A 26,198-nucleotide genomic window follows, 5' to 3' on the forward strand; every position below is an offset into this window, starting at 1 on the left:
TCTAGACCGATTCTCTCTGTGCTGGGTGTCATTCTGCAACAGCCCTCATCACGATCCTTGGAGATTCCTTTCACCTTTCTTTTGGGTTGGAGCTCCTTTTTCCTAGATCCCTTAATTTCTTCCAAGCTTTACCCTTTTTAATGAAAAACATTCTATGGTAGTTTCCCTGGAAAGAGTACATATAAATTTTTTCAAGACCCTGAATGGCTGACAGTGTCTTTACAGCAACCTTCCTATGTAATTGATCGTTTAAACCATCATGGAATATTCTAATTGGAATAATTTTCCCTCTGAATTTTGAAGGCTTTTTGCTATGTTATCTTTTGGCTTCTATAGTTTCTGTTGAGAAGGACAAAGTATTCCACAATTCCTGACCCTATGGGACCTGCTTTCTCCTCTGGAAACCTTTAGGTTTCTCTTTGTCCCCAGTGTTAGGAGATTTATAAGAATATGGCTTGAGTGTGGGTCTTTCAACCACTGTGCTGGACCCTTTGAATATGGAAAATCAGACCTTTTATCCTGGAATTATTTCTTTAGTTTCCTCTCCTCTGTTTTCTTTCTTCTCTTCTTCTGAATTCCTGTTCTCTGATTTTCTTACCATTTTCCTATTTTCTATATCTTTGTCTTTTCTGTTTTACTCTTTAAAGAGGTCCTTAATTTTATCTTTTAACCCTTCATTTGAATTTCCATTTCTACTGCCGTATTTTTACTTTCCAAAAGCTCTTATGCTAAGTTTTTAAGTAGGAATTTGTTGTAGTTTCACAGATATAATCCGCTCTTAGCTTTCAACCATGAGTAGAATTCATAGTTGATTTTTCTGTTTGTTTTGGTCTCTCAGGTTAGAGGTTTTCCGAATATGCCTGATGAACACTCCTGCGCTCACATTGTAAGATGGGGCATAAAATAATTAACTGGAAGTTCTGAGCTCATAGGTGGAGCTGGCTGACTTTGTGCTTCCCTGTAGGAAAATCTTGCTGAGCAATTTTATAGGAAACCTCCTATATCATTATCTTTGGGTCTTTACTCTTTGGCATTCAAACTCCCCAGAGAAGACTCTTCAATTCTGACCCATGGAGGACATAAACACAAGCGTGGCTACCAGTATTCTACAATGTCAAAGGCGGCTGGGGGCTCAACATTCAGAATCCTTGCTTTCCCATCTAGTATTTTCTGTCCTTGCTTTGCCGAGGGTCCTCGGTTAGAGGCCTTCTCTTTTCTTATCAGCAGATAACAACTCTGTGGTTTTATCCCAGGCAGGAAAAAAATTGTCACCTGGCTACCTGATGTTGTGGGGAAGTGGAGCGCTCTGACCCTGAAACAGATTTTTTTAACCAAACCTCCTATTTTTGGTCCCACCCTCACCACCTTTTTCAGAGATATCGTGAGCCTTCAACTTTGCTTCACAGCTTTTCCTACTGTTGACTTGAATATTCAGATTTCTGCAGTCTAAGTCACTTACTAGTTCCAGCTTCCAAATTTTGTTGCTCTCATTTCTATACTGTCTAAAATGATCCCCCAACTCATTATCATATCATAATACCCTGCACGTTCTCTTCACAACCATCATCATAATCTTTATTATTTATCTCTGCCACTAGACTCTTAACTCTCTGAGGCAATACCATGTTTGTCTTATTACTTATTATTGATGGCTATGACAGGGCTGAGCTGTGGGTGCAGGGGCTAAGAATATAAGCTCAAAAGTCTGGGTTCAAATCCCAGCTCCACCATTTAATACATACACAGCCTTGGATAGATAATCTCCCTGTGGCTCATTTTGTTCATCAGCAAAAGTGAGATAATGGATGATTTAATGAGAATTCAGGTAAAGTGCTTAGTACACACCTGGTGGTTGGTAAGCAATCAATTAATGCTAACTAAGGTGCAGGATAAACAAAAATGAACGAGTAAGTGCCCTCACATATATGGTGTGGAAGTATGGTCACTATATTTCATATTTGTTTGGGGCATGTACTTCTTCCTCCTTTGATTAGATTAATGACCTTCAGGTTGTCTGTTATTTTTTCGCCAACAGGATATCCATCACAAGGGTCACTGCTGATATCTCGCTTGCCAAACGCTCAGTATTAAACAATCCCAGTAAGCATGCAATAATAGAAAGATCTAACACAAGGTCAAGCTTAGGTAAGTCCGTGCAATGATCTTAAGCTATTTTAACACTCCTCTCCTGAAGATGACAATGAGAAGATCTAACGAGATAATAATTCCATGTGTCACAGAGTATATAAAAAAACAACATGTGTTCCCAGTAGCTAGTGCTATGGTCTTAATGATTTTGTGGCATGGAAGGATTTGTTATGATAGCTTCAAGTTAAAAATTCCACGTTGTCAAAATTAATGTTGTGGTTGTGGTTTGTTTTCACTGATGTGAGCTTTGGTGTCTACAGACTCTAAAAACTGTTGGCTTTGCATCAGCGTTACCATGAGCAAGTTTATTAATCTCTTGAAGGCTGTTTCCTCATTTAAAAAAAAAGATAGTAACTACCTTGTTGAATTATTGTAAGGATTAAACATGGTATGTAGTCCATAAATGATGGCTATTATCCCAAGTACCCTGTAATACTTGAATTATAGCAATAATGAAATTCAGGATGATGTAGTTAGTGTGCGTATGTTGAAATTGATAAAGGGATGAGGTCAATTCCTGGCTATTTTCCATTGATAGCAACATTTTTGTTTTATTTGTAAAAACAGTGTAGGGATTTTAGTTAACATGTTTACAGAGTGGTGTTTGCACACTGCGTATTAACATGCATTGATTTGATCAAATTGAGACCCTTCAGCTATTTCTTCTCTTTGGCATGTGCTGGGAGTTTTTGGTTAATCACTGTTACACATGTGACTCACTGGATTGTTAGGTTTCTGTTTTTATAAAGCAAATTTTCCGAGGACTGTTGTGTAAGATCTTTGAGCTTAGTTAATTTTTTTCTATTAATATTTATATGTTAAATATATAAATTTTGGGGAGCTTCATTTTTAATATAGGAGTTTTTAGTTTAAGTATCATTCCATAATAGAAAAACTATTAGAAATAATAACCTTCATCTGTTAGTAATGAGTATGATATATTATAGAAGTAAATTTTGTTCCTCACCTAACAACTTCTCATTAATGAAACTTCAGTAACAGGTTTAGAAATTTGTTAGAGGGGAGAAATGTGATCATCTGTTGTGCTTATTGCAGTTTCTTTTTATGTCCTTATCTTCTTATCACACATTATTTGATGCTCACAGGAATTATTATAAAATTGCTTCTTTAATATATTCAAGTGATTAACGAAGTCAAGTAAATTGTTTAGACTCATCAATTGAATCAGTGACATAAAAGATTTATTTAGATTACCAACGCTTTTTGTAACTACTGACTATACGTTATTTTTTTTAACTTTTTTATTAACATTGAACTCACAGGCAACCACACTGTAACTCATCCCTGAATGAAGTTCATCTAACACGTGTATTCTCTAATAAGGCACATCAGTCTTGTGCTTAGGAACACTACACAGCACTTCAGCATTATGCTTGGGGGCCATTTTAAACAGTGAAATAATCAATTCAAAAGTGCAAAAATGCAAAATATATGTCACTAAATAGACCATGAAAAGGACACTTGTTTACAGTCTAAGAGCTGTAACAAGAAGGCAGAGCATTGCTTCGCTCAGCCTCAACTAGGAGCATGTGCATTGTGTGACTCAAATTGTCGCTACTCTGTATGTCCACAAATGATTGCCAAAGTGCCATGAATATTACTGCTGTTGAGGTTATAAATTAATTGTAGCAAGTGTGTGAATTCATAAATACAGAATCTGTTAATAACTATAGACCGTACTTTATATCTGGAAGCCATTAGTTTATACATGTAGTCAGAGAATCGAGAATGAGAAGGTTAAGACAAGCTCAGACCCCTGACAAGCCACCAGTATTTAGAGCATTGGCAGAGAAAGTAGGCTCTTGAGAAAGAACAGGAAATAATAGCTTTGCATGGAAAATGTGCAGAGAGAAGTAGCACAGTCAGGAGGGAATGCGTTTCAGTGATCCAAATGCCCAGAGGTCAAGGCCAGATAAAGACTGGCAACACCCACTGCCTTTCTGGATGGGGCATTTCCATCCCCGACTTTAGTGCTCTACTAACATAGAGCAGGGAGGGTCAGAGGGACGAGAACCTGGACCCCGTGGAAGGTGGCCATGGGCCCAGAGCCCAGAGAATTGGTGATACAGACTGGCCAGATGCGTCATCTGGATTCCTAGGAAACTCAATGTGCAAAAACCTTTTCTAATATCGCTGAAGAAGAGGAATGCATGAATTACACATTAACTAATTCTTTGTACAACATGAAGATTTTTAGTTTTTCTCACAGTAGTGCGAGGGCAAAGATGATTTGAAAAAGAAAAATAAACCCGGCAAGAGAATGATCAGAGAACACTCATCCCCCAGTATCACATGTTAAATGACGTTAGGAGTGTTATGTGGACCCTATGGGATGGGAAATATTTTAAAATTGGAGCTTTGTGCAAAACTGATCCTGTACTACTCTAGGTATGTAAGTTTATGTATATATGCTACTAGGATTATTTGTGGCACTAAAGGCTCCCATTTTCTCTTTTTTAAATTTTGCTTTTATATTTCTTCTTCTTGCTTTCCTTCAGGTCTTTGTTAGTCTTATTGATTTTAAGCTGGTAGATTACAGTCTTTCTGACTATTTCCCATCCTTAAAATGGTGAAAATATTAGAATGTATCCTTAGGATTGCGATGTGGCTAGAATGTGTTGACACATAGTAGTAGGAGATAAGTCAATGGCGGTTGCTATTATTAGTAGTTTTTTTCTTTTCTTTTTCTTTCCCCTTTCATAGGACCAAGAAGAAATATTAGCAGTGTCAATTCTGATTTTTCAAATACAGTGCATAGTTTATATAATTCTTCTATTTCTTATTCAAAGACTAAAGTGTATAAGATAAATCTAGATCTGAAGCCAGACAGCACCGGGTGCTTTCCATGAGTGTTGTTACATGGAGTTGTCATTGCTGATTTTCTTTCTCTTTACATCTGTGATTCTCAAACTCTAGCCTGCATAAGAATCACCTAGAGGGTATGTTAAAACACAGATTGCTTGTCCCAACCCCAAAGGTTCTTATTTAGTAAGTGTGGGATGAAGTATGAGAATGTGCATTTCTAACAAGTTCTTGGAGATCACACTTAAAAAAAAAAAATTGCTTATTTAATGAAGATGCTTCCTCAGTAACCCATTTCAGAAATTGTTTCTATTCTATTCTGAAAATACTCATTATCCTCACAGTAACAGCAAGCGGTACTTGGATCAGGCACTTCTAAAAAAAAAAATCTCAATCCTTAGGACAGTGGTTTACAAACTTGAGCTTGCATCAGAACTCCACGGAAAGCATGTTGAAACACAGAGTGCTGGGCTTCACCCCCAGGGTTTCTGATTCAGTAAGTTTGGGATGTGGCCTGGGAATCTGTGTTTTTAGCACATTTCTAAGAGATACTAATGCTGCTGGTTCCAGAACCATACTTTAAACACCATTGAGCTAAACCATTGTTTGTTTTGGAATCCCTCAAGTGGTTGGATATTTGTTTCCTTTATATCTAGACTATTATTAAGTTTACATTTAACTTCTATTAAATCACCTGTATTAATGATATTAATCAGAGCCTTTGTAACCTTTTTTTGCTAACTTATCTGTTACAGTTTGATTAAAGCTATTACAAATATGAGAAATTCATAATTGATTAGTAATTTTAGCTGACATATCCCAGTGCTGTTATTGATATAAAGGCTCACAATTTTGTTACATATTGTATTTGTATATAACAAAATTTTTGTATTATGTTTATCTTAAATTTGACTTTATATGCTATTACAAGTTTTCTTTACTTTTTAAAAATAGTATTTGCCTAATTTTTTGGTAATTTGCATATGTTTGTGGTTATTGCCTATACTTTTAAGCTTTCTGTGAGATTTTGAGATTTATTTCTTATAAGCAGCATATGGATTTTTTAATTCTCCAAAAACCTATATACACAGGGGGATTTAACCAGTGTAAATCAGTTTTCTGAAATGATCTACTTGCTGTCTTTTTCTATATTTTGTTTTATTCAGCTTTCCTCTTTCCTCATGTCTTGTATTTTATTTTGGTTATTTATGGTTGGTAACTACAGCCGGTTTTACCTTTTATAGTAGATCTTGTAAGTTCTTAAAAATGTAATTGAGGGAGTTCCATTCCAGGGTAAGATGGAGTCAGTACACTTCACCCTGTCTCTCCCACTTGGAACAGCTATAAAACCTGCACAGGATGCAAAGAACGGTTATTTGAAGACTGAAAAATAAAACATAGCAGGCAGATGAGAGAAGATGACCGAAATTTTAGGTCCAACTGAAATGATGATGAGCTTACAGTTTTTTTTTTCCTCTGGGATCCTGTAGCCTGGATTCTTGCAACTGGGAAACTGGAACTGGGCATTGGCATAGGCACCAAAAGGTCCAAGATAAACACTCAGTTCAGGTTCAAGGAGCAGGAAAGGGGTCTCCTGGTGGAGACAGCAACAGGGACGCTCAGATGCCCAGAACTCTGAAAGAGGAGCTGTGTTTCCCAAAGAGTAGGATAAACCCCTGTTCGGTTGCACAAATGAAAGTGTATCATGTTGCCTCTGGAGTTAACTATGCTAATGGACCATTGTATGAGAAGAAAAAAATAAATCCTGAAGGTTCTGAAGCTTTAAGTACATCCTCACATATTTGGAGTGGTACAAGACTTCTTTGCATGTATGGATGGCTTCATAAAGGCTCAGAAAAGTCCTTTTTCCTCAGTTAGGATACTGATTAAGAATCATAACTTAAAATATTTACATTGGCTATTTGTACTTTTCAGACTTGGAGAATGCAAATAAGGAACATTATATGCTTATAAATATATTACTTGAATTCAAATAGTAGAAAGTCTGGCAATACAGATATTTGCCAGTTCCAAATCAAATGTTAAAATATAACGAAGGTAGATAATTACATTACTGCTTTGTGAAAGAATGTACCACAGAGTTTTTTTAAACTGCCCAACTTTGTAATATCCTCAAATTGTGGTTTGGTTTTACCACAGGCAACTTTCCAGAGACAAGTCAATTTTGTACCTCTTTGGACACATTTGTATTCAAATATGTGGTTGTGGTACATAACTGTACCACATAATAGCAAAAACTATGTACTGAAAGTGAAAAAATATTGACCAAATAAAAGTATAGGTCAGTGGTTTGCCAAGTGTGGTCCTCAAATCAATAGCATCAGTATGACAGGGACATTGGTTAGGGATGAAAATACTCAGGCCCCATCCTGATCTACTGAATCAGAAACTCTGGGAGTGGCTGATACCATCTGTAGTTTAAGCCCACCACGTGACTCTACTGTATGCCAAAGTTTGAGAACTTACTGATCTAGTTCAAGCCCATCACTATGTGATATAAAGAACCTGAGAACCACAGGATGTGAAAGGCTATGGAGCGAGGCACCTGCTAGATTATAAAGCCAATGCTAGGAACCAAGGTGTTCTACCAGTCCAAGAGTGTTTTGCACTGGGTGGAGCCATTTTTCAGTGATGTTGATTGCATTACTTGAACATCTGTAATCTTCTAGGAAGAGCGAAAATAATTTATGGAGAATAAAGGGCTGAGGATAGTTGGGCTTTATGATAGCCTTGGAAATAACTGGAATTTATGGACTAGTTGATCTGTTGAATCTCACTACTTACCTCCTTTTGACCTATTCATTACAGGGTAGCTATGTCTGTCTTGAGGAATCGGCACAATTTTAATTATATTGTGTTGCTCTGATGGCCCGACTATAGCAACGTCTCCATCCAAAGGGAGACTCTGATTTCATGTAAATACATTTGGTTGCCAAATTTACTCATGTTTTTAAGATTTAATGATTTTTTTCTACAACAGCAGTTTTTGCTTTTATTTTTAAAAACCTTATAATTCATTCTTTCAGCACACTTTCTGAGTGCCAACTACGTACCCGGCACTGTGCTGAGGGAAAGAATAGAAATAATTTCATATTGTTCTGAACTTTTAATCACACCACTGAAATACAGATAAGTGTTAACAGAGGTAGGTACAAAGTCATATGTGAGGTTTATTAAGTACAGATGATCTGCAACTTACAATGGGGTCATGTGCTGACAAACACATTAAGTTGAAAATTAAATGCATTTAATACACTTAACCTACTGAACATCATAGCTTAGCCTAACTTAAATGTGCTGAGAACACTTACATAAGCCTACAGTTGGACAAAGTCGTCTATCACAAAGTTTATTTTGGAATAAAGTGTAGAATATCTCATGTAATTTATTGAATACTGAGAGTGAGAAACAGGATGGTTGTATGGGTACTTGATGTAGTTTCTACTGAATGCGTGTTGCTTTCACACCATCATAAAGTGGAAAAAATCATAAGTCATACTGCCATTGGTAATAATCTTATTACATACCCAGAAGTAAGGACCATCTGTACTTATCATGGGACAGGCTCTGTGACAGAAGCTTTGCATGTTGATTCATGTAGTCTCCATTTCCATTTTACAAATAAGAATACTCAGGTTCCAAGAGGTGAAACATCCATCAGTCACATGGCTCTATGAAGTGACAGTGCCTAGTTTCTGCCCCAAGCCACTTTGCTACCTTGCAGAGGGAACTCAAAGGCAGAACTTACTGGGTTGGAGAAAGGTGGCTAGAGAAGGCTTTATAGGTTTTCTTTATTAAGACAAGGCAGGAACTAATAAAAATCTAGGAGTTTTGTGCCTAGTGATTATGAAAATAGCATTGGCATTACCATTAAATAACTGATACCAGAGCTGCCTCTGGGTTTTATTAATTCCTTACTGACCCCTCAGACGTCCCTCAACACTAGCCCCAGCGAAAGTAACCACCATCTCTGTTTTCACAGTATTGTTTGATTACAGAAATTTCCTTCAAAATTAAGTTAACTTCTCTTTCTTCTTGGAGAAAACATTGATTGTTCCTGGGTATTGTTTGTAGCTATCAGAGATATACAGCATAGGAACAATGTTATTCATTTTTCAGTTCATTTTAATTCAATGAATATAAAAAAACTTTGTGATGTGGGGAGGTGAGTAAGGTTTGCCTCGTCTGCAAGATGCTGGGCTGCATTCTTTGACCAGTTAGGACAATTCTAAAGTACCAAATGGATGTTGAGTCTTCTCTTTCAGTTTCAGAAATGAACATTAGGAAAGTGACATTTCATTTTTGAAATAAATTCTAAGCATGATGTACTCTGTCAAAGGGAAATTCCTGGTATGGATACATTTCTTTTTGAAGGCATCATTTTTACTTGGAAGTTAAAAGTATTTTCATCCCAATGTGTTATCTCTCTTTAAGGTTGTATTTACTAAGGCACTGTTGTGCTGGGATTCTGAAAGGCCACTTTAAAATCTTTTAAATTATCTCAGTTTTTCCCTTAACTGAAAAGGTATAAAGTATTTGTGTCTGTAAGACTACTAGAAAGATATTGATATATGTGTGTATGTATATATATACACACATATGTATTCCTATATATTAATGGAAATAATTTCTGGATATGTAATACAATTATGGATTACTTTATGTCTATCTGTTATTCTGATTTTATTCAATGAACACAATGTTAAACTTATCAATAAAAATATAGCACTCAAACCTTTAAAAGAAAGTTACATTTAAGGTATAGGGATTCTGTGAGTATGTGAATAGTTTCTAATATAGATGAAAATCTTTGTGATCAAATTTCTTAATGCTTACAATAAATGTTAATTTAGGTTGGAACTTGAGTGTCAGGGTTCAGTGGCCATGTAAACGTTTATAGGGCACAAAGAAGCAGCAAGGTGGTAACTGTAATAAAGTTGAAGATCAACAGATTAGCCCGGTGTGGTGGCATGCGCCTGTAGTTCTAGCTGCTTGGGAGGCTGAGGCAGGACGATTGCTGGAGCCCAGGAGGCTGAGGTTGCCGTGGGCTATGATGATGCCACTGCACTGCAGACCAGGTGACAGGGGGAGATCCTGGTACTAGCTTAGAACAGTATTATGAAAAGGAATATCAGAATGCCATTTTTATCTTTAAAACTGTTAATAAAAGAAAATTCAAATATATATGAAAATAAAGCGAGTGTTATAACGAACCCCAGGTACTCATCACCCAGTCTTAACAATCAGCTACTCATGGCCAATCTTGTTTGATTTATAGTCTTCCCCTTCCTCCCCCCAAAATACCCACAGATTATTTGGAAGCAAATCCCAGTCATGGTTTATCAAGTTTATTCATTTATGCATTATAAGGTACTGTTTGCCTGAATTAGGATCCAAATGAAGTCCATACATTTTGGTTCGTGGGTCTCTTAAGTCTCTCTTAATGCACAGATTTTTTTGTAAGCATGCTTTTTAAGAAAACTTTTATTGATTTGTGAGGTACAGGTACAGCTTTGTTTTACGGATATATCGCACAGCGGTGAAGTCTGTGCTTTGTTGTGTAACCCTCAACCGGTTAGTGTACATGGTATCAAGTAATTTCTCATCCCACACCCCTCTCCTACCCTCCTCCTCTTCTAAGTCTCCAGTGTCTATTATTCCACACTGTGTCCATGTGTACTAATTTAGCTCCTACTTATGAGACTGTGACGTTTGATTTTCTGTTCCTGAGTTACTGAAGATAATGGCCTCCAGTTCCATCCATGTTGCTGTAAAAAACACGATTTCATTCCGTTTTTATCGCTGACTAGTATTCCACAGTGTGTATGTGTGTGTATAGATGTGCCACACTTTCTTTATCCACTCATGAATTGATGGTCACTTAGCATAGTTCCAGATCTTTGCTATTGTGAACAGTGCTACAATAAATATACAAGTGCAGGTATGTTTTTGATAGAATGTCTTATTTTCCTTTGGGTAAATACCTAGTAGTGGGAATCTATTTTTGCTTCTTTGAGGACTCTCGATACTGTTTTCCGTAGAGGTTGCACTAGTTTTGACTTTTTAATAACAGCCATTCTAACTGGAGTAAGATATTTCACTGTGGTTTTAATTTGCATTTCTCTGATTAGTGATATTGAACATTTTTTCATGTTTTTTGGCCATTTGTAAGTCTTTTGAAAAAATGTCTGTTCCTGTCCTTTCCTTGCTTTTCATCAGGTTTTTTTTTTTTTTCTTGTTCAGTTTGAGTTCTTTGTAGATTCTGGTATTAGATGCATAGTTTGTGAATATTTTCTTCTATGCTGTAGGTTGTCTATTTACTCTGTTGTCAATCTATGGATTTTTTGTGTCTTTTTTCCCTTGAGATTTCTTGAAGACATTGGGTTTCTTCTTCTGTAGGGTTTTCAGTTTGAATTTTACTAACTGTATTACATTGGTGTAGTTTATGTGATTCTGTTCCGTGTTTCTTACATACTGGTAAATCCAGCAGCTTGATTTTTTTTTTTTCTTCTTTTAGCACAACTGTATCATGGATATGTGTGACCAAATGTTATTTTAAAGCTAGTATCTTAAGACATCCAGGTAAATAAAAGGACTCTGGTCACACATATTGTAAGGCAGATGATCAGTGACTTAAGAGGAATGAAAAGGCATTCACAGGTCCAAGTTTGCTGGCCTGAAGGAATCTCAAGGAAATGATCCTCCGTGACTACAGTGGGAACTGCAAGCTACATAATATGTTTTATAGACCTACGCTGCCTAATATAGTAGCTTCTGGCTACTTAAGTTATTAAGAGAGATCATGGAGCAGCAGAAGAACTGAATGTAATTGTCTTGGAGTTCAAGCAGATTTTGAAATGTTTGGTGACCAGTTTTCAATAAACTGTATAGTTTGGATTTCTGTAGTGCGGCCCTTAGGTAATGGCCCCTTTAAAACATGAATGTTGCAGGCCCAATTCCTTTGTTGGTGGAAAATATGAGTAGTGTGCTTCTGAACAAGTTTGTTTATAGACACCCTTCATGACTCTCTGGTTATGGTTTTAATAAACATATCTAGACAGCATATGAATAGGTGACACATAAATGTAGGTAAATCCATGCATGAAAAGGAAAGCTAGTAATGGTCGCTAGGGTAAAGTGGTTAGAAACACATGAAAGATATCTTTTAAATTTTTTATTTAATAGTTTTATGAAATAATTTCATAAAGGTTTTATAGCACAAAAAAGTCAGCAGAGCAAGAACAAAAAAAGTACCACTGATATATATAGCATTATACTAAAATAAAATTTAAAGCTGGTTAAGAGAGCAATTCTGTAAATTCTGAAGGTGCTGGGCAGAAACAGACCTTTGCACAAAGGATACCTTACATCAATTCTGTTGCTTGTAAACATTAACATAATGGCTGACCTACCTACCTTCTTGTTGAAGAAACAGTGTATCATTTTACTTAATTTAGTCTAAAAATACTGTACTCGAACTAATTGAACTCTATTTAACATTTTACAGCGGAAGTTCAGAGTGAAATTGAAAGGATTTTTGAACTTGCAAGAACACTGCAATTGGTAGTCCTTGATGCAGATACTATTAATCATCCAGCTCAACTTAGTAAAACCTCTTTGGCCCCCATTATAGTGTATGTAAAGATTTCCTCTCCTAAGGTAAGTAGGGTTGCTATTATTTGCTCTATGATCAAACTTTACTAAAATGTGTTTTATGTTCTTCTCAGTGTAACAGCCATTATGATGAATGTAGAGCTCATGGGGACATTTGTTCATCAAGAATTTGTAAGACTGATATCAACTGATGGACCCTAAGCATGAATCAAGACTGTGGCATCAAAAGCACTAGCAGTTATTGTGTTGGCACCACCATGTTCTGTTTAAGGGGGAAAAAAAGCCAGTTTCACTTGAGTATCCTGATGTAGTGACATTTATTAAATTTGGACTCTTAAGTACAAGTCTTTTTAATATTCTGTGTAATGAAATAGGACAAGCACTGATGTGATTATTTGAGTTGTGAACTAAACTAGCCACTTTTTTCATGGAACACCATTTTTATCTCAAGGAACAACTGACAGGCTATGCTTATTCAGGCTTGGGTATTTGGTAGATAACTTCTTGAAGAAAGTGAGCCTGTTGGTTGGGCGCGGTGGCTCATGCCTTTAACCCCAGCACTTTGGGAGGCCCAGGCAGGAGGATTGCTTAAGCTCATGAGTTCAAGACCAGCCTGAGCAATGTAGTGAGACCGCCATGTCTACAAAATTTTTTTTAAAAAAAATTACCTGGGTGTAATGGCATACACCTGTAGTCCTAGCTTACTAGGGAGGCTGATGCAGGAGGATTGCTTGGGCCCAGGAATTGGAGGTTACAGTGAGCTATGATCCAACTACTGCATCCCAGACGGGTTGACAGAGCAAGACCCTGTCCCTTAAAAAAAAAGAAAGCAAGGCTGTCACTTCAAGGAGAAGAACTAACAGTATGTGTTGCCAATGGAAGAACTCAGTGAACCCCATTATTTTTCAAATGATCAATGAATGATGTTAATTTCAAGACAGATTAATGGGAAGAGTAAGTTCACTGAATATGGTTTCAGATTTCCCATGGCAACTACTCTGAGTTTTTTGTATAGTATCAAAGAAGAATATCCACAATTACCTGTAAATGCCACTAAAATACTCCTCCTTTTCTGAATCACATCTGCAGGAGCTTGGATTTTCTTTGCATATTTCAAATAAAACGATACCTTGTAGTAGATTGACTGTAGAAGCAGATAGACTTGTCTTCTATGAAGCCAGGCATTGCATTTGAAAAAAAAAAAAAAATAGAGAGCTGGTTTTATAAAAATAAGTAATTTATGTTAATGTGTAACAGATTTATTAATTTTGAATGTTTTTAGAATTTCTGTTTTAATATGTAAATATTAGACAAACAAAAGCTTTTGGGGGTCCTCAACAACTTTTTAAAACCCAAAAAGGTTTTGAGACAAAGTGTTTGCAAACTGGTAGCGTAGAAGACTCAGAATAAGCGCTACGCTGGTGCTTAAAGTTTGCACCTGAGTTTTATGTTAACATGTTAATTTTGCAGATAATCTTACCCATTGTATTTTATAGCTCAATATATTGTAAGCCCCTTGTACCATATACGAAAAGGGACTATATGTTAAAAAGGCGGCCCCAGAGAAAGGAATCAATAATGTACCTTGTAGTTTACATGAGTTCAGATATTCCTCTCTTAAAAACTCCTATCTTTTACAGGTTTTACAAAGGTTAATAAAATCTCGAGGGAAATCTCAAGCTAAACACCTCAATGTCCAGATGGTAGCAGCTGATAAACTGGCTCAGTGTCCTCCAGTAAGTTCTCTCTCTCTATGGTATAATTCAGTTGAAGAGATCAGACCTGGCATTATTTTTTAAAAAACAAGCAAACAAAAAACAGATAAACACTTGTCAGGGAAGAGAATCCTCCTTAATCAAAGGGGTCTTCATTCCAAGGAAGTGAACTGTCTTGCTTCACAAAAAGCTATGGTGCAGTCTGTGGTGACCTCATTTTGTTAATATCTAACATAAGACCATGGTTACAAAAATTTGGTTTGTAAGATGGATCTTTTGGGGTTGGTTTATTATTCACATCTGATCACAGTAACTGAGAACCTGTGAAAATAAATTTCTAAGTACTAAAGTTAGCCAGATTCCTCTAATCCATGCCTTTACAACATATGATGCCTTGGGACTACAGATCTCTCCTAAGTGCAGCTATTCTACAGGCTGTAAGAGTTATATCAACTTTTGCTTACTAGAAGTATGTTAAAATTTGCTAAACACTTTTTTAAGTCTTTTGAATAGTGAGCATTGTTTTTTTCCCTAATGAACTGTGAAGTTAGGACCATGTCAACTTATCAGTGGTCTCAGTTGCTTCTGCTAAATCTCGTGTCCTAATCTTGCTTTATTCATTTCCAAATTACGATTTCACAATCCCTATGTCAAGAACAGGCTTCTGCCTGTACTGTTCAGATTTTTATTCGTTATTCACTGTTAAGAGTGTGACAGCACAGAAAAGTTACTGGTTAAGCATTCAGTGTCCTAAATACTGATTTGAAGTGAATAGATACTTTTATGCTAAGTAAGACAATCGGCCACCAGAAAAGGGGAAAGGTAGGAGCACATACCTCGGGGTCCAGCTCCTCTGCCCCTCTCTCTCCCTCTTATATGCGGTTGGGGGAAGGGGGTGGGAACTCCGTCCGCCATGGGCTGGTGTAAATGTTCTGTCTGCCTCTGCAGGAGTTGTTTGATGTGATCTTGGATGAGAACCAGCTTGAGGATGCTTGTGAGCACCTGGCTGACTATCTGGAGGCCTACTGGAAGGCCACCCATCCTCCCAGCAGCAGTGTCCCCAACCCTCTCCTTAGCCGTACCTTAGCCACTTCAACTCTGCCTCTTAGCCCCACCCTAGCCTCGAATTCACAGGTAAGGGAGTTCTCAGAGAAAGAAGGCTATCTAAGGAGATACCATGGAGAGCCAAGTGCAGATAGCCAGTGCAAGGCTTGTTCCTGTACCCTAACTACACAGAGACAAACATTACGAGCTATTTAATCAAGTCCAGCAAGACGGTGTATCTGTAAGAAAAGCAATGTAAACAGAATATACTATGGATATACATAGGCTGTAAAACTCACTAATAACTACATGTTCTTTAAGACAGGGTAGTCAGCAGCACAGGGTGTGGAAGCAGACCACTTGGATTCAAGTCCTGGCTCTCCCTCTGGTTGGGTGTACAACCTGGGACAAGTTCCCTAACTGCTTGCTCTTGCCTCAGGAATAATAAGGGTACACTAGCGCTTGAGAGTATTGTAGTTAATTGGTTCATCTCCTATCTTTTCTCATGAGATGACCTTACCTCATAGGGCTGTAGTATTAGTGAGTTGTTACATGCAAAGGTCCTAGAACAATACCTGTCCCATGTTGCCATTTCAGCACTTTATATTTTTAATTATTTTAGAATGTTTTTCTGAAATGCCTCTGCTTAAGTGTACATCTATGTATAGAAAAATCTCAGGGACCTGCATCTGTATTTGAACCACAAGAGAAAATATAAGAGAACACTGTTTCTTTTTAAAAAATTACTGTGTGCACTATTCTAAGCACTTACCTTACAAATGCCACTGGACACTGTCAAAGGACTTAAGTGATGTAGGTTAGGATTCATTTCAACATTTTAGATACCTAAAGACTGTACCTGAATAGACTTGCTCTGCCCTGCTAGTTCTTTACATGCTGACCTTGGTTTGTGCCTGTGTGCCCTCCCTTCCTCGCCAGGGTTCTCAAGGTGAGCAGAGGACTGATCGCTCCGCTCCCATCCGGTCTGCTTCCCAAGCTGAAGAAGAACCTTGCCTGGAACCAGTCAAGAAATCCCAGCACCGTTCTTCCTCCTCTGCCCCCCACCACAACCATCGCAGTGGCACAAGTCGAGGCCTCTCCAGGCAAGAGACGTTTGATTCAGAAACCCAGGAGAGTCGAGACTCTGCCTACGTGGAGCCAAAGGAAGATTATTCCCATGAACACGTGGACCACTATGTCTCCCACCGTGACCATAACCACAGAGATGAGACCCACGGGAGCAGTGACCACAGACACAGGGAGCCGCGGCACCGTTCCAGGGACACGGATCGAGAGCAGGACCACAACGAATGCAACAAACAACGGAGCCGTCATAAATCCAAGGATCGCTACTGTGACAAGGATGGAGAAATAATATCCAAAAAACGGAATGAGGCCGGGGAGTGGAACAGGGATGTTTACATCCGCCAATGACTTTTGCCCTTTTGTGGTTTTTTTTTGGAAGTCTTGTATAATAGCCCCCTGAAACAAAATCTTTGGGGGTCTATATTACAATCATATGTGATCTGTCTCGTAGTATTTTGTATTGCTGTTGCTTGAATAGCAATAGCATGAAATAGAGTATTAATATACTTTTTTTTTCTTTTGTAAGTGCTATACAAATTGGCCTGGTACGGCTGCAGTCCTCCGGTTCTATGCTGGACTCTTCAAAAACTGTTTTGGGTAGCTGCCACTTGAACAAAATCTGTTGCCATCCAGGAAATGTAGCTGATGTATCCAGCAAGCCAGAATCAGCACAGAGAAAAAGTGGAATTTCTTGTATCTCTAGATTTTTAATACGCAGGCACCTGATTTGCATATTCATTCATTCATGGACCACTGTTTCTTGCTTGTACCTCTGGCTGACTAAATTTGGGGACAGATTCAGTCTTGCCTTACACAAAGGGGATCATAAAGTTAGAATCTATTTTCTATGTACTAGTACTGTGTACTGTATAGACAGTTTGTAAATGTTTCTGCAAACACCTTATAATTATATACATATATATATATCAGTTTGATCACACTATTTTAGAGTCTTAATGCCAAGTCAGCAGATTTGCTTTGTGAATTACAGGGACTAGAAATGCCCACATTCAGGAAATTTGTAGTAACATTGTCTAGACACTATCCTCATTCTATTAGAAAGTCTGTATATACTGTAAATATGTGTGATTGCTTGACTTGAAAAGGTTTGATTTCTGAATGTTATACCAGCCTTGTAAGTTTATAATTTTCACCATAAATTATGGTAAATATAACCAAACTCCAGAGGTTGTTCTACTCCATACAGTTCACACTGATTGTGACAAACACATTCTTAGTAGCTAGTGTCTGTTATAGTCACTGCACTGGAGTATATGAGCCGGAACCTGCTGTATGCACGTGTGTGTATCTGTATGTAAGAGTGTGCATGAGTGATTGGTTGAGATGAGTCAGAATGCTGAAGACTAATGAAGAAACTAGAGACTGACATATAGAATTCTACCCACCTGGCTTTGTATTTAATTGTGCTGTATGTTGCTTTATAATCCATTGAGCAGTCAGGGAATGTGAGGAAGCTTGCTGCCAAAGGTAACTAGGAAAGCATTCATCTGCTGGCTCCTTGTTTTTGCTCCTAGAGAGTAAAAATACAGGCAACTTTTACTGTGAGTGTTTCACTGGAAATGTAAAATCTTTGTGTGTTCGAGTATTTGTTTTAAGTAAGAAACGTTTACACAGCTTGTGGAATTATTTTGTGGGAAAATAAATTTTTGTAACTTCTCCCACTTCATTTTCTAACCTTGCCTAGTGTTCCTATCATTCCTCCCCACCGCCAGCTCCAACAGTTTCACTGTCAGAACCCAGAAGTGCTTCTTATAACCAAAGTTTCTGCTCTTCAGAAGTAATCAGGGCAAAATGGGAGGACTTGAAATGAATAAAATGTTAAGAATATTATCCTACGTCAGACATCTACTCTGAACGGGGTGGGGGGGACCTTGAAGATACTATCTCCATGCCTCAACACTGCTGTAAGAAGCTTACAATGTTATCCTTCTTAAGGCTAAAACCTTTCTATGTCTCTTAAGTGTATATTTTGTCCAGTCATGACTGGATAGGTAAGACAGTATTAAGTGTGCACATACCTAGCACTTGAAGTTTGTCCCAGGAAAATGCCTACCTGTAAATTCAGATTTGTACATTAACAAAATAACAGTAGTTATAATAATCTACTTTTGGTTTTGCTTCCTTGATTATTCTAAGTTCTTGCCAAATATTCTTAGACTTTTGTAAGTTACACTGTTTTACGTCCTTATTTCCCTTAGCCCAAAGAAAATTAAGTTTCAAAAATCAGTTACACAGCATTTTATCAGTTAATATATGAAAAATTTCCCTCAGAATCAATTTGTAAATTAGGTCTGTACTGTTTACATGAAATTTACAGAATATAAAAACTGGTCATCTTATGTAACTTTTTGACAAAATTCTCACATCAATGGGAAACCATATTCCAATTGCTAAATTTCTGCTAAACTTTCATCATGGTAAGATGTTGCTGATTACCCAGTCTGATCCTTTCCTACATTATTTCATCCCAATTAATGACTTCAGAATATTTAATCCCTTTCAAAGAACAGTGCTAATAGATTCCATCTTTTTTATGTTGTACTTGGGTTCTTAGTTTCTTACTTTTGTGGAATATGCTAGTACAAATCAGTAGTCCTCTAAAAACTATACTGAAGGATTTGACATAAGAACGTCTACACGTGAAAATTGTATAGTGAGCATATGTGTAAACACTGTGTAGCAAATTTGTAAACAAAGACATAATCCCAAGGACAATGGGATATTTACTGACTTGTGGAATGTAAAATTATAGTCTTCACACAGCAAAGGCTTAATCTTAACCTACTCAGTTGTAGAATCATGATTTTTGTAGTCAACCTAGAAAATGCTGGAAATGTACTTAATAGTTCTATGTTTTTTGTCATACCCATTTCAGTCTTTCCTATGCTCTTTCTCTACTGCTAATTTAAGTTACTGTTACAAAAAGGTGCTGCTAAAATGTAGGATGTCTTAGTCATATTGTACTTTGGGACAATGCCACATTTTTAACATGGTCTGCTATGCATTCCTGTTAAACATTCACTGTCAGCTACACTGAACTGTTTAACAAACCTGGTTTAAAGTAATTCACATAAAACAAATAAAGAGCTGGCTTCTGCACTGTTCATTAGTAGTAGTATTAATTGCCATTTTAGGAATGATTCATATAATTGAAACTATGTTAAATATTCAACAACTCTTCCCACTTGTGGAGCATCTTCCTTAGGGGTGATGCTAAACCCATGATGTTCCTTTAGTAATCTTCCCATTATGTCTGATTTTAAAAAAATAGCTCAAGGTAGGTAAAAGATTCAAGACCTGACCTCTAGTAGAGTAATCGGGGTCAGTTCTTTAATTTCTGCTAAGTTATATTTTTACCACTTGTACTTTGCTATTTAAAATGTGACACAGGGTTTTAAAGTAAAATGTACTCACTGTTGATTTTAAATACTTTTTCTGCTTCATAGACATATCTATGTTAACACTAAATAAGTTAAAAGATACATTAACTTTTCCTCACATTTTCCTGATTTTTCCCCCTCCCTATTGTATTTTTTTCTTACATTTCTGTGTCTCTTCAGATTATGTTTTATTTTCCAATTTGCTTAATTTTTTAAAAGGATGAAACCTACTGAAAATTGTCTATGTTCAAAGAAATTTAACAATATTCTTTGTGTCCCTTAATGTTTTTAATATGCAAGTATTTTTCTTCCATTTTGCTGGCATTGTTTATATCCTGATACTTGTTGGTATTAATCAAACATTTATACCAGTACAATTTTGTTGTTACGCAGATTTTCTAACGTTTTCATCCCAGCTTAGCAAATAATGCTTTGCAGAGAGCATGAGAAGAAATGGATTTTGTGGGGTTTCTGAAAATACACTGAAAGCTTGAGGAGGTATGCTAAGCCTTGGAAAGAGAAATGCCACAGGTAAAGTGCTTCTCTTTAGTCAAATGACATCTACAGGATATAAGGCAGAATGAGGGATGTAAACGAAACACATATATGCTTGAAATAATTTCTCTCTCATTCAGTATCATTTATTGACTATCTACTTTCAGCAGTGACTGAAAGGACAGGGTCTCTGCCTCCAGGATGTTTCCCAAGTGTTAATGTGGGGCTTAGAGGGCATGGCTAGTAAACTTGAATGACAGTGTGTTCAGTGAGTATAGGAGACCCACAGAGATGAGGAATGAGATACAGAGAAAGAGAGCAGAGCCCAAACAACTTCAGGGAAGGGTGTTTGAGACAGGCTTCTTCAAAGAAGAGTCCATCTAAAGGTCTTACCTAATCTGAGAGACCTTGTAATCGTTGTGGATACAATAAACAGTCATGAGAAGTTCCTAAAGGAAACCTATGAAGGGGGAAAAAATACCAAACTATTAGACATTTGTTTTCCACTGTGCATTTCATATGCCCAAGGCCCAGTAGCTTTTGGGTGGTTTGAATGAAAGCTAACACAAAACAGTTTGATGTATTCAATACCACATGAGCTAGGCTTTAAACTATGGCAGGGTATTGGGTATTTTAGTAGATCTTATCTAAAAAGCCAGTAAGTAGAATGAAATAAGCCTGACACTCTAATTAATTTTCTTAAAAAACAGTCACTTGAATTGGCCACCATAAGGGGATGTTCGGTCATTTTTGCAGTTCCAATGATGTTCTGTCTTTTGTCTGAGTCCAGATTTGATTGTGGTCTTTTTTTTGTCTGGATCTATCATAGGCACAATTGCCTTGTCTGATGGTTTTACGTGAAATGGTTTATGTTCAAAAGAACGTCAAGGCCCAGCTCTAAGTGCTAGGCCAGTTCCCAGCTGTCAGAAGTTGGGTTTTCTCTTTTTCACCATTTTCTAATAACTTGTATATGTTCTAAAAAATGAGAAGGTATCCAAATTGTAGAATATTCTCATTTTTAAAATCTACAAAGAAATCATTTTACTTTCTAGTTTAAAATCATGAAAAAAAATTAAAAATAATAAAGGTAGACTATCATTTAGAAGAGATCCATACTTCTTTTGAAAGAAGGTTGATGTCCCAAATAATAAGCAGAGAGTTAGGTAAAATGCTTACCTCAGTTACTGGTACATAGTTCCTCAAGAATTCAGGACACTATTTACTATTAGGAACTTGGGAACAGAAAACAATTTTTTATAATCACATTAAGTATTGCTAATTTATTCCTTTTGTTAGATTCACTAATTTTTAACATTAAAAATGACTTGTGTTCTTTACAAATATTAGACCCCAAATGAAAATGTTCCAGACATCTATAGGCATCTCCTTTTCTTTATACTCTACTAAACCCATAAAGAAAAAAGTATTTTAAAAACACAAAATGTAATCTCACACATCCTCCTACTTCCTCTATGTCTCTCTTGATCCTGGTGAAACAGCTGGCAGCCTTTTCCGTTTCCTTAGCAACCATGGCATCACTCAGTTGGCCTGACAACACTTTGGTTTTTAAAAAAAATGCAGACAGCAAATGTTTGCAATTTTCATTTCTGAGGATCCTTATCCTATGTGCTTTTGCATTTTACAAATTTTGCAATAAAAAAACCTATACAGTCCTTATTTGCCAACCACATCATGTCTTCTGTTCTGGCATCTCTGAGAGAATCAATGTCAGTGTCCTGTAATGGCACAGCAGATGGATCAAATCGCTGCAGCTGTTTCAATTGTTCAAATGATAGGCCAGCTCCCATCATTCCTTCTCCTCCAATCTGCGGTTCCTGTTTGGACAAAGTGAATAAATATGGGGGAACATCCTGTAATTAATAAGCATGCCTGGTGCAATTTAAGTTAAAAGACAAATCGAGTTGTAATGACCACATCTTCCAACTATAGAAAAATGAGTAAATGCCTCTTATTTTTGTGGAACACGCGTGCTGTTTTCTGGGCAGTACAGTGGGAAAACAGGACTATGTGGTCACCTGAATGAGTACCTATTACCTATTATGTCCTACATGCTTATCAAGCACTGTGACATTACCAAGGCCTGAGCTCTGTAGTTGAAAGCACATGGATTCAAATCGCTGTCACATTTTAGCTATGTGACCTTAAGCAAATAACTTTACCTAACCCCATTTTCCTCATCTATAAAACAGATAAAATACTCAGTTCTAAGGCTTACAGAAGGTGGTATCATGCCTATCGTAGAGTGGGCATTCAGTAAATCAAACATTCTTACCAAGAAAGCAATAGGTAAAATTCTGCTTTGTCATTCTCTAAAACTCTGACAGGAGTTCCTTAGGCATCTAAGTTACCTCTCTCTGACCAATTGAATGATAAAAGTTTTCTTTTTCTTGTTTTTACATGTACTGCAATAACATATTAGAAAGGGATACACAAATTAAAGCTGTATCCACTAGTTTAGAGGAATACAGCATCATAAGGAATTGAGTGATACTTGCAAACAACTACTGAAGAAGATCTATAATCCTAACTTTAAGTAACCATTTCACAGACAAATGTTTCTATGTTAATAAGACAGGTTTTCAGACATACAATTAACAAAACATATAGTTTATTACCCCATGGAGATAAAGGGAAAACTTTCCATCTCTTTCAGGTATATACTGAGTATATGTGTATGTACATATACACTTCCAAGTGAATTCTGAAGGCTTCCCTCCATCTATGATGTACTTATCTTAATTTCTGAGTCTAGAAACCATCACCAAATTGTTTTTATTTATGTATTACAATTAGTTACTTTCTGTATAGGGAGGTTTAAAGTTAGATGTTCAGCATATTTAAATGAATGTGAGCACTGTTACAGATTTAAACTTAATCTCCAATGTCCTGGGCTAAAAATTGAATCATAACTACAGTCCTAATAAAGACTATGACAGAAAGTTAGACTAGTGCTGGGTTAAAAAGTACAAGATAGCTTTTTAAATGTTATACAGTTTATATAACAGATTGTAAAGAAGCAATAATCCTGAACTACTTTTTGTCCTCTTGGCTGGTCTTTTGATATCCCACAGTTATTAAAGCCCTGTTTGGGCTTTGATGTGACATGAGAAAAAATGCTCAACATTTTCCATATCAGAAAATAACAGGATTGGGAAGGCAAAAAAAATTTTAGAAAGAAAGGGCCAAGTAACAATTCTGCAAATGGAATCAACACAATAAAAATGCACCCTAGCTCTGTGCCATTTTAACACAATGGCAAGGAACAAAGACAGGGGAAAAACTTTGTCAAGACATGCAAATTCTCTAATTCTCTGTGGGCAGTCTAAAATGGATCTAATTAGAAAAACACTGCATATTACAGTATTCATTTCACAAGTTTAAGTTGCCAGATTTCTTCACGTAACACCCTTTTATCACCAGGCTTCTGTTTCTGTGACTTATCTGATTACACAGATAAAAATGAAACTACTATTACCTGGGGCTGAAGCTGCAGGCAAGGAAACATTGTGAGGGCCCAGGCAACTTGTTCTTCATTTTCTGCCAGTGTTATAGTGCATGTGCTATAAACCAGCACACCCCCTGGCTTCAGCAGCTGAACTGCCTAAAGAAAACTGTAATCAGACCATGTAGACGACAAGATCAAATAAATAAATGAAGGAATTTCATAGCATAATGGATACATCCTTTCCAGTGTTTGGGATAAATACAATGACGTTCTGTGTGATATGGATTCCTTCTCTAATTATAGCATGTAAGAATGATACTTGCCCAAAGTAGATGCATTTCACTATCTTGGAGCTGTCATACTCCATATGGACCACGACTTTCCCAAATACAATCATTCAGATTCATGCCTTTAGGTATCATTTTTATGCTGAAAACTCACAAATTTATACTTTTGAGGCCAGACATCCTTTCTGAATTCCATATTCAAATATTCAGTTGCCTTCTTAACATTCCTATTATCAAATTTAACATTTCCCAAAATGAACTCCTATCTTCCCTTTGAAACCTACTGCAGAAGTCTTCCCATCCTTCCAGATGCTCACATCCCAAACCTTAGATTATCCTTTATGCTTCTCTCACATTCCCCATCCACCGGCAAATTCTATTGGCTCTGCCTTCAAACTATAGCCAGAATTTGACCACTTCTCACCACTTCCACTGCTATCCCTTTGGGTCCAAGCCTCTTTATCTTTTGCCTGGATTATGGCAACAATCTCCCACTTAGTCTGCCTGCTTCCTTCCCCACTCTCCTGCGATCTAGTCTCAACAGAGCAGCCAGAGCAGTCCTTTTAAACTTGTCCCATCTCAGCCCCAAGCCCTTAAAATGTCCTCCATTATCACTTAGAGTCAAGGCCAAAGTCCTTACAGAGGCCTTCAAGTCTGGTTGCCTTTCCGACCTCCTCTCCTATACCTCTCCCCCTGGCTCATTCCCCTTTGGCAACACTGGCCACCTGCTGGTCCTGGAACGTGCAAGGGACACGTCCACTTTAGGATCTTTGTACCATCATGGAAAGCTCTCTTAATTCTCTGCATATTTGCTCTTTCAGAATCTCCTTATCTTCTTTGCTTATACATCATCTTTCAACAATGTTCTTCTCGAACACACTAGGTAAAACTGGAACTATTCTAATCCAGCACTGCCATCCCCCCTTTGCTCCACAGGACCATAGCATTATTGCCTCATAAGATGCTAAATAACTTACTCATTTACGTCCCTCCTCAGCTAGAAGAGAAACCCCATGAAGAAGGGCATGGATTGTCTGCTTTCTCACTGCTATATTGTCAACATCTAGAATAGTGTCTTGCATATATTATAGTAGGCGCTCAATGAACATTTGTGGAATAAGTGAATCAGAAAGTAAGGTGTTATGCTAAAATGTGATTTGTCCCAAATACCTAAAGTTGATATTTTCAAACTCCCAGATTTTTTAAAAATTTGAATGACAATTTCTAAAAATACAGTAAATACTTGGGCCTATATTATTATAATATATTTTTTAAAGAGACAGGGTCTCACTCCATCACCACCCAGGCTGGAGTGCAGTGGCATGATCATAGCTCACTGCAGCCTCAAACTCCTGGGCTCTAGTGATCCTCCTGTTTCAGCCTCCTGAGTAGCTAAGGACTATAGGCACGCACCACCATGCCCGGCTAAGTTTTTTTGTTAAGAGACTCAGTCTTGCTACATTGCCCAGGGTGCTCTCAAACTCCTGGCTTCAAGTGACCACCCACCTTGGCCTCCCAAAGTGCTGGGATTATAATAAGTGTGAGCCATGGCACCCAGCCTACCTTTGCTTTTTTAACCAGAATATGATGATCAAAATTTAAATTTTGTTACTACTATATGCCAGTTACTGTGTTACAGGCTTTACGTGGATCTTTTCAATAAATCCTTGTAGCAACCCTGAGGTAAGGTTACTATCACCAATATTAGGAAGAGCCAGTATCCCTTTCTCCATGTGAAAGCCAATGGACCTACAGTCACTTATGTGGAGGAGCCGGAGCTGGAATCAAGACGTGCCTGATTCTAAAGTCTGCATTCTCAATTTCTGTCCCTGCCAAATGGCACCCCTGCTACACTCTCTCAAGTTCTCTCTCACCACTGTAAGCTTTTCCATTTCATTGAGATCATCACTGCATCTACTCCTGGTTAGCTTTTTAAAATTTCCTTTTTGCTATGACCTAAAATGAACAAGAAACCAAGTCCTTTGCAGCAGAATCCTAATTTTACCCTGAAGTCAAAGTGTATTTCAGCTATAAGAAAAGCTTCCTTTTTGTTGCTTGCTATTTTTAATTCCGAGGATTTGTTCTTTGAAGACTATAA

The 26,198-nt window shown here is 37.3% G+C and overlaps 2 protein-coding genes across 14 annotated transcripts in view; one reads left to right on the top strand and one right to left on the bottom strand.

The window, feature by feature from the left end:
• The window catches only part of CACNB2 (calcium voltage-gated channel auxiliary subunit beta 2), a 303,538-nt gene extending 285,405 nt beyond the window's left edge, over positions 1–18,133 (top strand). For all 3 annotated transcript variants that reach the window (XM_045534272.1, XM_045534288.1, XM_045534281.1), the window contains exons 10-14: positions 2,036–2,145; positions 12,500–12,651; positions 14,247–14,342; positions 15,270–15,455; positions 16,305–18,133. In XM_045534272.1, coding sequence (XP_045390228.1) covers positions 2,036–2,145; positions 12,500–12,651; positions 14,247–14,342; positions 15,270–15,455; positions 16,305–16,799 — 1,039 coding nt within the window. In that variant the 3' untranslated portion in view covers positions 16,800–18,133. The remainder of the gene's footprint in view (positions 1–2,035; positions 2,146–12,499; positions 12,652–14,246; positions 14,343–15,269; positions 15,456–16,304) is intronic.
• Positions 18,134–21,597: 3,464 nt separating this feature from the next.
• The window catches only part of NSUN6 (NOP2/Sun RNA methyltransferase 6), a 43,050-nt gene continuing 38,449 nt past the window's right edge, over positions 21,598–26,198 (bottom strand). For all 11 annotated transcript variants that reach the window (XM_045534338.1, XM_045534354.1, XM_045534328.1 and 8 more), the window contains 2 exons: positions 23,844–23,969; positions 21,598–22,182 (listed from right to left, as the gene is read on the bottom strand). In XM_045534338.1, coding sequence (XP_045390294.1) covers positions 21,970–22,182; positions 23,844–23,969 — 339 coding nt within the window. In that variant the 3' untranslated portion in view covers positions 21,598–21,969. The remainder of the gene's footprint in view (positions 22,183–23,843; positions 23,970–26,198) is intronic.

The sequence above is a fragment of the Lemur catta genome, chromosome 1, assembly GCF_020740605.2.
Source record: "Lemur catta isolate mLemCat1 chromosome 1, mLemCat1.pri, whole genome shotgun sequence".
Classification (NCBI taxonomy): domain Eukaryota; kingdom Metazoa; phylum Chordata; class Mammalia; order Primates; family Lemuridae; genus Lemur; species Lemur catta.